The sequence below is a fragment of the Salvelinus alpinus genome, chromosome 27, assembly GCF_045679555.1.
Source record: "Salvelinus alpinus chromosome 27, SLU_Salpinus.1, whole genome shotgun sequence".
In the NCBI taxonomy this organism is placed as follows: Eukaryota; Metazoa; Chordata; class Actinopteri; order Salmoniformes; family Salmonidae; genus Salvelinus; species Salvelinus alpinus.
In genome coordinates this window covers 14,058,200-14,070,389 of record NC_092112.1, presented here as the reverse complement: position 1 = coordinate 14,070,389, position 12,190 = coordinate 14,058,200, and the positions used below count along the sequence as shown (strand labels likewise).

At 44.1% G+C, this 12,190-nt stretch overlaps 1 protein-coding gene across 2 annotated transcripts in view; it reads left to right on the top strand.

Annotated features, from left to right (window-relative positions):
* Positions 1-8,935, top strand: part of LOC139555991 (B-cell lymphoma/leukemia 11B-like) — a 56,516-nt gene extending 47,581 nt beyond the window's left edge. For both annotated transcript variants that reach the window (XM_071369429.1, XM_071369430.1), the window contains exons 3-5: positions 2,983-3,686; positions 3,826-4,641; positions 4,882-8,935. In XM_071369429.1, coding sequence (XP_071225530.1) covers positions 2,983-3,686; positions 3,826-4,641; positions 4,882-5,502 — 2,141 coding nt within the window. In that variant the 3' untranslated portion in view covers positions 5,503-8,935. The remainder of the gene's footprint in view (positions 1-2,982; positions 3,687-3,825; positions 4,642-4,881) is intronic.
* The last annotated feature ends 3,255 nt before the right edge of the window (positions 8,936-12,190 follow it).

Genomic DNA, 12,190 nt, shown 5'->3' with positions numbered 1-12,190 from the left:
CTTTTGTCACACATCATTACTTTATTCTTAGGTCTTTCCCATAGTGATGGATGACTAAGGAAACTTGGCCTGTGTGTCTCCTCATATTTATACCTCAGAGAAACAGGAAGTCATGGCTTACCACTTAAGTGTTCCTAATCACTCGGGTGAACTTAAAACATTAAATATGAATGGGAATATCCTTCAGCTAGATTTTACTCATAAGAATTTCTAGGGGTGACAATAATTGTGGCACACATGTTTTGGAGAAAAATATTTATTTAATTTATTTCCCATTTATTTTTTAAAATCATTTTACTTGAGTTTAAGGTTTGATTTTTGTGAATATTTTGAATGAAATACCAAGAGGATAAACAGAAAATACCTTTTTTTCACAGCCATTTTGCTCATATTTACCAAGGGTGCCAATATTAGTGGAAGGCACTGTAGGTTTCCACACTACCTTCCATCCATCTATAGCATTTCTTCATATTATTCCGTTCCTTTGGCTTTGATGCCTCATGGTTGAGTATTGCTCTGTTCAAGTAGGCGCTCTGAGAGACTCTGGGTTGAGGTCAGTGATAAAGTAGTCTACAGTACTACTGCCAAGAGATGAGCTATAGGTGCACCTACCAGAGGAGTCCCCTCTAAGCCCACAGTACCATTGACTATGTACAGACCCAGCGTGCGACAGAGCTGTAGGAGTTGTGACCTGTTTTTGTTGGTTATGTTGTCGTAGTTGTGTCTAGGGGGCATATGGCGGAGGGAATGATGTCACTCTCACGGAGGCGTCTCTATCTCTCTCTCTCTCTCTCTCTCTTCCTTTCTCAGCTCCCTCTTTCTTTCCCTCTCCCTTTCTCTCTCTTGTCATATATCTTTCGTTCCTCCACACCACACCACACACACACACACACACACACACATTAGTATTATCCTGCCCCTAGGTAGCCCCGGGTTTGTTTGCATATAGTTCGTATTGCTCATATATGCATATGTGTTTGTCTGAGGAGATCACACTAACCATTCTCTCACTCAGGTTATCATATGACATTATCTCACTCAGGTTATCATATGACATTATCTCACTCAGGTTATCATATGACATTATCTCACTCAGGTTATCATATGACATTATCTCACTCAGGTTATCATATGACATTATCTCACTCAGGTTATCATATGACATTATCTCACTCAGGTTATCATATGACATTATCTCACTCAGGTTATCATATGACATTATTTCACTCAGGTTATCATATGACATTCTCTCTTGTAGAGCTCTGTGATGAAGTCGACTGTCCTGGGAGAATAGAATACCCCTCTCACATTTACATTTACATTTACATTTAAGTCATTTAGCAGACGCTCTTATCCAGAGCGACTTACAAATTGGTGCATTCACCTTATGATATCCAGTGGAACAACCACTTTACAATAGTGCATCTAACTCTTTTAAGGGGGGGGGTTAGAAGGATTACTTTATCCTATCCTAGGTATTCCTTAAAGAGGTGGGGTTTCAGGTGTCTCCGGAAGGTGGTGATTGACTCCGCTGACCTGGCGTCGTGAGGGAGTTTGTTCCACCATTGGGGTGCCAGAGCAGCGAACAGTTTTGACTGGGCTGAGCGGGAACTGTACTTCCTCAGAGGTAGGGAGGCGAGCAGGCCAGAGGTGGATGAACGCAGTGCCCTTGTTTGGGTGTAGGGCCTGATCAGAGCCTGAAGGTACGGAGGTGCCGTTCCCCTCACAGCTCCGTAGGCAAGCACCATGGTCTTGTAGCGGATGCGAGCTTCAACTGGAAGCCAGTGGAGAGAGCGGAGGAGCGGGGTGACGTGAGAGAACTTGGGAAAGTTGAACACCAGACGGGCTGCGGCGTTCTGGATGAGTTGTAGGGGTTTAATGGCACAGGCAGGGAGCCCAGCCAACAGCGAGTTGCAGTAATCCAGACGGGAGATGACAAGTGCCTGGATTAGGACCTGCGCCGCTTCCTGCGTGAGGCAGGGTCGTACTCTGCGAATGTTGTAGAGCATGAACCTACAGGAACGGGTCACCGCCTTGATGTTAGTTGAGAACGACAGGGTGTTGTCCAGGATCACGCCAAGGTTCTTTGCACTCTGGGAGGAGGACACAATGGAGTTGTCAACCGTGATGGCGAGATCATGGAACGGGCAGTCCTTCCCCGGGAGGAAGAGCAGCTCCGTCTTGCCGAGGTTCAGCTTGAGGTGGTGATCCGTCATCCACACTGATATGTCTGCCAGACATGCAGAGATGCGATTCACCACCTGGTTATCAGAGGGGGGAAAGGAGAAGATTAATTGTGTGTCGTCTGCATAGCAATGATAGGAGAGACCATGTGAGGATATGACAGAGCCAAGTGACTTGGTGTATAGCGAGAATAGGAGAGGGCCTAGAACAGAGCCCTGGGGGACACCAGTGGTGAGAGCACGTGGTGCGGAGACAGATTCTCGCCACGCCACCTGGTAGGAGCGACCTGTCAGGTAGGACGCAATCCAAGCGTAGGCCGCGCCGGAGATGCCCAGCTCGGAGAGGGTGGAGAGGAGGATCTGATGGTTCACAGTATCAAAGGCAGCCGATAGGTCTAGAAGGATGAGAGCAGAGGAGAGAGAGTTAGCTTTAGCAGTGCGGAGCGCCTCCGTGACACAGAGAAGAGCAGTCTCAGTTGAATGACTAGTCTTGAAACCTCACGTCATGTTGTTATGTTGGTGTACAGCAGGGTCGTGTGAAAAGGTCATTGAGATCCTAGTTTTATATGCTGTCGTTCCAGACATGCCAAAAAATAATATATGTATGTTGATTATACCTATGCTATTATGTAGGTGATTCAAAACTGTATTACAGTATGAGTCAGTCATGCATTCCTTTCGACATTTTTCTCATGTTAGTCATTTAGCAGCAATAGGAACCAACCACTTACAATCTCTCCCTTTTTCTCGCTCCCTTTTTTCTCTCCCCCCCCCCCCCCCCCTCCTCTCTCTTTCTCAGGTAAAGATGAGCCATCCAGCTACATCTGCACCTCTTGTAAACAGACCTTCACCAGCGCCTGGTTCCTGCTCCAGCACGCCCAACACACCCACGGCATCCGCATCTACCTGGACACACACCCCTCCAACTACACCCTCACCCCTCGCATGGCACTCCCCCCTCCCATGGGTGGCGGAGACTCTCTCCCTCGTTCTCCCTTACCAACCTTCCTGGGGGACACCTCTAACCCCTTCCAACTCCTCCGGATGGCGGCGCCACTACTCAGGGAGCACCACCCACACCATCCCCAACACCCTCACCACCCCCGTCCCCCTCCGGGCTATCTGGACACCCGGCTCCCTGCCACCCCACCCTTCGTCAGACCCCCGCCCCCCAGACACCTCCTGGAGCGCCTGGGGCCAGAGGAGATGGGGTCCCTGCTCTTCCAGCACCCCAGTGCCTTTGAGAGGGTGATGCGTCTGACCCCAATGGAACCTCCTTCCATGGACTTCTCCAGAAGGCTCAGAGAGCTGGCGGTTGGCAACAATACTAACAACGGAGGCCCTACACCTCCTCTCTCGCCCACCCGGGTGCCCCCCATGCACCGCCTGCTGAGTCCAACTCTCTTCCAGTCGGGTTCCAAGCCCCCACAGTTCCTCACCTACCCTCCACAGCCCCCCACGCCTCAGGGAAACGCCAACACTCCTCCCCAGGGCCAGAACCAGGTATGTGCAGTGTGTCCTGGGATATATGCTGATGTATGTTTTGTAATGTCTTATATGTATTACAGAATTGCCTGTAATGTTGCCAAGACATTTCCCCTATGGGACAATACATAATTAATTTGTTCATTCATTCATTCAGGTCCAGGCCCAAGCCAAGTCCAAGTCCTGTGAGTTCTGTGGGAAGACCTTCAAGTTCCAGAGCAACCTGATAGTCCACAGACGGAGTCACACAGGAGAGAGGCCCTACAAGTGTCATCTGTGTGACCATGCCTGTTCTCAAGCCTCCAAGCTGAAGAGACACATGAAGACACACATACATAAGTCAGGCTCCATGGGGAGCTCCCCTGAACAGGGGAACAGAGGAGAGGTAGGAGAGGGGGAGGAGAAGAGCAGAGAGGGGGAGGGAAGAATGGGGATGGACATCGAGGAGGAGGAAGAGGAAGAGGAAGAGGAAGAAGAGGAGGAGGAAATTGAGGATGAGGAGGAGATGAGGAACGGCCTAAGTAGGCCTGAGTCTAACCTGAGCATGGACTCAGAGTTCCACAAGAACAGGGAGAACGGGTCGAGGCCTTCCCCAGACGAGAAGCCTCATGGTGGGGATAGAGTGACGGAGAGCGGAGGGGTGGGTATCATGCACCCATACAACCACCTGGACAATCATCTGAGGCTGGCCCCTTCCAAGAAGACCATGAGTCTGGACAGGGAGAGGCAGCCTAATAGAGAGTCGAGAGAGGGGGGAGATGCAGGGAGGGGGGAGAGGGAGATTGAGAGGGACAGAGAGCGAGCGTTGGACAGGGCGATGGACAGAGCGATGGACAGAGAGAGAGAGATTGAAAGAGAGGAGAGGCCCTTGATGAACGGAAGAATTAGTGGGTCTGAAGACTCTTTCTCTGGACTGTTCCACCGCCGGCCCACCCCCATCACCAGCCCCAACCCCTCCAACAAGAGAATCAAGGTGAGAACCCCCTTTTAGCTACTCCTTTAAGTCACTTATATTCTTCTTAAATAACTTGTTGTGTTTTTATGTTTTCTTATGTTTGTCGTTTACACAACTGTTCCAATACTATAAAACAGACTTTTAGACTGCTGAAAGAAGTACATCATTTTTCTCTTATCTAGTTGTATTGTTTTACTGGGTTTAGATTTGTTAAATTCAGTGTAAATAAACTTTAATTTCATTCTATTTGATGTGAAGGTGGAGAAGGAGTTGGAGCTCCCCGCGGCTCCGACCCTCATCTCCCCAGAGAACATGTATTCCCAGCTCCTGGCCGGCTACGCCGCCTCACGCCACTTCATCAGAGAACCCTTCCTCCACGGCTTCAGTGACGCCCACCAGTCCCCCTTCGCCACTTCCTCAGAGCACTCCTCCTCCGAGACAGGTTCCCTCCGCTTCTCCACCTCTCCTGGGGAATTCCTGGAGGGAGTGGGCGCATCGGGCCGCAGCGGCAGCTCCACCCCTCACCTCCTGCGGGGTCCCGGGCCGGGTCGACCCCCTAGTAAGGAGAGCAGACGGAGCGACACCTGCGAGTACTGCGGGAAGATATTCAAGAACTGCAGCAACCTGACGGTGCACCGGCGCAGCCACACGGGAGAGAGGCCCTACAAGTGTGACCTGTGCAGCTACGCCTGCGCCCAGAGCTCCAAGCTAACTCGCCACATGAAGACCCACGGGCAGTTTGGGAAGGAGGTGTACCGCTGTGATATCTGCCACATGCCCTTCAGCGTCTACAGCACCCTGGAGAAACACATGAAGAAGTGGCACGGGGAACACTTGATGGCCAGCGACGTCAAACTGGAGGAGGCTGAGAGAGGCTAGGTTACGCTAGGCTAAAGCTAAAGCTAAAGCTAAGGCTACAGGCTAGGCTAGGCTAACACCTCAGACTCATTCTGAATGAACACTTACAGGACTTCAACACGGGGCTTGGCTGGATAATCTTTCCTCTTCTTGAATATTTTTGGGACAATTTAATGTACGTAATTCTGTTTTTGTTTGTTCTTTTTGTCACAGAAACTGCCACCTGAGAAATATAAACAAAGGGAAACATGGGATGGGGGATTTTTCTAGAAACCTTTAGTTTCCTGCCAACTATTGATCTATCTGAGGATTTTATCATTTAGGAATCCATTGAGCCTTTCTACTGTGCAATAATGTCTGTATCTATTGGAGTTTTGTAAAGATATTGGGCATGTGATGGTACATCTTGTGGGGTTTTATAGGGAATTAGGTAGATAGCTAGTAAGTAAAAAAAATATGCTGAAGATTTTTTTTCTTAAAAAACACATAACTTGAAACAGGTCACACTTGATTAGAAATACGATTTTAATTTTGATTTGTTAATTAAAAACAATTCCTTTAAGGAAACTATAAGTAAATGAGTAAACTTCTTAAATTATGATAGCAATTATTTATTTTTTATCTGTAATATTAATATCCTATTAGGTCAACAACAGACTACAATCCATCTCCTCATCGTTGACATAAAGCACTGAATGTCAATATGACAATAAAATTTACATTTTAGCATTTAAAAAAAAAAAAAGAAGAAATGTTGATGTTTTAAAAATCTGAAGAGATTACAGCCAATTTTATACAAACTATTATTTTTTTAATATCAGCGTGTGTTATTATTATTTGATGCAATCCAGTCCCCACATTCCCGATATTAGCCGGGGACATAAATAGCGGTTGCTGACATTGCCATAAACTCCTTAGATGCAGGATTAAATCACCATGGGAATATTTAAGATATATCCGTTCAAACTTGCTGTAGTAAATGTGGAAAGGAGAACAGTCCTATAAAACTTTATGTGTGTGGATGTTTTGGGAAGAGTAAAGTGTTTTATTTCATCAAACATTATGTAAATATTAGATTTTCTTTGATCCATCATTATTTACAGAAACTAAATGTATACTAGCCCCATATTTTACATTCAGAATGTCCACTCTAACTAAAACAATCAAAGATCAGTGACTTGAGTTATTTAAGTTCTGAAAAATATACATTGTTATTGCAACCGTTCGCTAGATAATTGCAATACAGGTCCTCTCAATAGGGCTTCCTTCCTGTGATCATACTGTTTACATTTGAACAACATAGCGGCAATGTCCCTTACACCCTCTTGACACTTGATAAAGCTTCATCGAAACCAATTTGTTAAGTTAAACTTTTAAACATTCTACATTGTACTGTACATTCCACTTCTAGAATCATTTCATTGTTCCTTCTGGGGAATTCTTGAACAGTAGTGTTCTCGTCGCCCAGGGTGAGTTCTGATCCCCTCAGGATTCAGCAAAACGGCCTCAGAATGGAATTCATATCAATGCCTGTGTTTCTCCACTGTGTGCTCTAAGCCTCAATCTGCCTGCCTGCTTTCACAGTTCACTAACTCAGCGTTCATGTATTAGTAGAGCAGCTTTGAAAAGGAAAAGGTGGGGGTTGTTCATTTTGCTTCACAAAGCGATATGGGGGTTTAACGCACAATAACAGATTTGTGAAGACACTGTACGTGGCGTTCGTGACTTTTAGGGATTTACAATTTGTGATTTTTCAGCTGCGTGGAATGAGGATGGCTCATCCTTGGATGAATCTAAAAAAGCCTATTTGAGTTACATTGAGTTATGGTAATAATGTTCAGCACAGCTGTTAGACTGATGGCCAGATGACCTTGAGATCTGATTGGATCATTCTTGAGGTAGAAAATGAAAGATTGAAATAGAGAAAATGGAGAGGGGATAGAGGGAGAGAGGGAGAGAGACGTAGAAGGAAAGAGAGAGCGAGAGAGAGACCCAAGGCAAGGATCAAAGTCATTCAAATGAAATTGAAAGCATATGAAAAGTGTGTTTTAACCCAAATGCATATCTACTGGTCAAATCTAATACCAAGGACATCAGAGAGAGAGAAAGAGGACCAATATTAGGGAAGATTGAGGCCACATCTTCCCTTAATAGAACCATCTTCAATAGAGATAATCACCTCACCTCAAAGATATCACTTCACACAGCCTGTTTTAAATGTGCTGTGTGTGTTTAGGCAACTGGACATGGGTGTGCTCTCGAATGAAAATCTTCCTATTTATCATCATCTTGTTGACAGAAATCAGATTCTTACACAAAACACTCATCTCATAATGGTCCTCTATTTCAGATCAGCATGTGGAAATGGAATAGATTAGTTATCATAATGTATGAAACTGACTGAAACGGTGTAGATACCATAGAGACATGCATTTGGTGAAAACACATGTTGATATTCAGTAAGAGTACATCTTTAGTGTATTCCAATACATTTATTTTTCTATCAATTCTCACTTCAGAACAAGGTTGATAATAACTAAAACAACTGTTATTATCGCAATTGAGACAGCGGAGAGGAGAAACCTACAATTCCCACTTCTGAACAAGCTTCATACAGTATATTCCATCCAAGATATGGACCCTAGAGAGTTATTTTAATCCCATTGAGAAACCAGGAAGACAGACTCGCAAAACAGAACTAGTCATTTCATACAAGAACATTCAGTCCCAGAATAATGTTTACAGTGTTGAAGTATGTTAATGATGAAATCCTCTGTGTTTTGAAATAACAAAGTATTCTTTTCATTCAATGTTTTGAATGCCATAACGAGCATTGTACGGTTATGATGGGGGAGGGATTTTAAGTAGATGTACATGAGTAGTTACGTATCATTTCTTGCTCACTGTATGACGATACACAGTGTCTTTGTAATATTGATAAATGATGTTGCATTTTTAAAAACAATTGGTTCCAACATTCTGCCTATTTTACCTTCCCAATCCAATTGTGATTCGATTCAAATGTTTAAAGTTGCTTTTTTTTGGTAAATCTATCCTAATATGGATTTTAAAAATATTTCAATTAGAAATCATCCAGAATATCAGAGGTATTTTGGGATTGGGATTCTGCAATGGGTTATGGGAGAAATGCTTTTTAAAAATTGTTTTTTAAAATCAGTTTTAGGAGGCGTTTATGGACAATGTCATTTTTTCTCTTCTCATGGTTGGTTGAAGTTCTTGTGATGGCACTTAAAATTTAAATTTTAACACATTTTCAACTTTCATGACTTTTGCTCTTTGTACAAAAATCTTTTTCTTTTCCTTTTTTGAGGGATTGTTGTGAAAAATAAGTCGTTTCAAAGCAGCAGCAGTAACGTCGGCTGTTTGAACATATATGTATTTTTGTAATGTGTTGAAAAGAAAGTCAACAAATCCAATAAATGTTGCAATTGCCCATCTGAAGTATTTTTAACATGACTATCACCATTGCTGCTAACATCTGACGTATTTTTAACATGACTATCACCATTACTGCTAACATCTGAAGTATTTTTAACATGACTATCACCATTACTGCTAACATCTGAAGTATTTTTAACATGACTGTCACCATTACTGCTAACATCTGAAGTATTTTTAACATGACTGTCACCATTACTGCTAACATCTGAAGTATTTTTAACATGACTATCACCATTACTGCTAACATCTGAAGTAGTATTAACATTAATATCACTATTACTAATAACATTATCATCTTTTACATGACCATCATTGCATCTTTAGTTGTTTATTTTACAATAACCACCAATAGGCTTGATTAAACCTGGCTGTCTCTAATGACTGGTGCTTGAAACCTTGCCCTCAGTAGCCCCGTTTATACCTGGTGCCTACATGGGTTCTTTGTCCTGATCTTGTGGACACATTCTGATTGTGTCCACATTTCCAGAAATGTGTCTACACACATGGTATTAAAATATGTCTGTTATCCACTGGAACCAGAGACTGTGAGACATCCCACTCTCAACTTTTTTCACGTTCATAAACAGTCAATGAACTAAGCAGACCAGACCCAGCTGCTAATGTATTGGTGCCTATGGGAGAGCCACCATGTTAACCAGACCGGAACTGATCATTCTTTTCAATGGTAAATGACCTGAGTGGGACATCTTCATTTATCCACTATCTTGTTACTAGAACACTTGAACCTACGTGACCCCTCCGTGACCCCTTTGGGCTTCATTTCCTTATTTCCTGAAAGGCCATGCAAGGTCTTATTAGCCAGACAGGTGGGGACTTTCACCAAAGACAACGATGGAGGTGGAGAGGAGGAGAGGATGAATAATTAAGTAACTACTCCACCACCCAATTAACACACTGACACAATAACTGAGCCCTCAACTTGAAGGGGAGAAGAAAAATAAGGTGGCACCAGGAAATGCTTGGTAAACCAGAGGGGTGTGTTCAGGAGGGTGCAACGTTCTGTAATGTTGTAGATAAATAGTGTGATGTATGATTCTGAAGTCTACATGACTATGGGGATTATGTGCTCATAAGGGGGGTGAATTCTAGTTTCCACCTTTTTCCCAGATTTTTCCTCTTAGTCATTAACTGATGTCAATAAGAGATTAACGATACGTTTCACTGGAAGTTAGGATTCACTCCAATAGCTAGCAGTAAATAATACTAATCTGCAGATTATCTTTAACCTGTGGAACTGTTAGAAACATATATTGGCTTCAGAGCTTAGTTTACTAGCTGATTTAGCAGATGGGGCCCTGCTGTGAGATCTATAAAACAGCTATAGATTACACAATCTATTCAATCTGTGTGGAAGTAGTTCAGCGTTACAGCGTGATTTACATTTTGAAGGCGTAGACTGTATTCACGGTAAACTCTGCATGTGTCGGCTCAATCGGAAATTACCTTTACATTTCTATCACAGAATCTGTAACGCTTCAGCAAAACACATTGAATAAAGATCTGCTTTAACTCAACCGTGTGGTAAATATAGAGCCCAGCAAACACGTATTAAGATGTTGGACCATAAAAAGCCAGATTACAAAGACAAGGCAGCGTGTAGAAGGAAGTCATTTGCTCATAAAATGCATAGATAACATCTCCGATATCTATAACACTTGAGAAATAGTCTTGTTCCTAGAAGTAAGTTATTTTTTTTCATACACTTATGTAGCTCTCTCCGAAGATAAAGTAGAACAGATGAATTGATTTTTGTGGCCACAATAAATACTTTAGCTACAGTAGCTAACTATTTATGAGTAGCTGTAAAGTTTTGGTTAAAAGAAATCTGTTGAAGTAAAGCTCATATATATGGGCTTAAAGAAAACCTTTCCCAGCCTATTAGCAACTTGTCAAAGGAGTCTGGGTAATGTCTCCCGTCTTTAAACACAGCAACTTTAAGCAACCATAAGTGACTCCAATAATTTCCGTCAGTAGATATTCTACAGATCGTACTACCTCGGTCCTATGAAAAACATATGATTATCACAGAGGCACACACATCATAAACAAAAAGACAAGACATAACATTCCATCATCATGCTCAATCACAAAACTGCATATTTCCACCCCGTTTCCAGGATGTGTATGAACTAGTGTCAAAGCTCCAAGCAGCTCTTCCACCCCAGTCGTCTCATCACATCACCAAGCAGCTCTTCCACCCCAGTCGTCTCATCACATCACCAACAGCTCTTCCACCCCAGTCGTCTCATCACATCACCAACAGCTCTTCCACCCCAGTCGTCTCATCACATCACCAAGCAGCTCTTCCACCCCAGTCGTCTCATCACATCACCAACAGCTCTTCCACCCCAGTCGTCTCATCACATCACCAAGCAGCTCTTCCACCCCAGTCATCTCATCACATCACCAAGCAGCTCTTCTACCCCCAGTCATCTCATCACATCACCAACAGCTCTTCCACCCCAGTCGTCTCAGCACATCACCAAGCAGCTCTTCCACCTCCAGTCGTCTCATCACATCACCAAGCAGCTCTTCCACCCCAGTCGTCTCAGCACATCACCAAGCAGCTCTTCCACCCCAGTCGTCTCATCACATCACCAAGCAGCTCTTCCACCTCCAGTCGTCTCATCACATCACCAAGCAGCTCTTCCACCTCCAGTCGTCTCATCACATCACCAAGCAGCTCTTCCACCTCCAGTCGTCTCATCACATCACCAAGCAGCTCTTCTACCCCCAGTCATCTCATCACATCACCAACAACCCCATTTGCCGTGGGATTAACTCACAATAAAAGAATGTGATGGCTTTAAAAAACAGTAGAAGAGGCAGGCTGCCCAGCCAGGCCCAGTGAAAGAGGGCTGATGGTAGGATGGGAAGGTGAATACTGTCTATAGTCTATAATTAAATCAGCCTGCACTTGATGAAATCAGATCACACTGGCAGGCCACAGGCTTCACAGTTAGTTTGTTTTTACGACATAATTACAGTCCAAATCAAATGAGAAGGTTGAATATTTCACAGCGGCGAGCCGATAGACGAGCATGTGTACAATTTCAACAGTGACACTGACAAACCCGCCTGAGGGAGAGAGAGAGATGGAGAGAGAGCGAGAGAGAGTGAGAAGGAGAGTGTAGCGCCAGCCAGCCGCCCTACCGCAATAATTACCTGCCTGTGTTTAGGTACTCTGGGGAGGTCTGGCTGAATACACTGGCATTACACCAGAGAG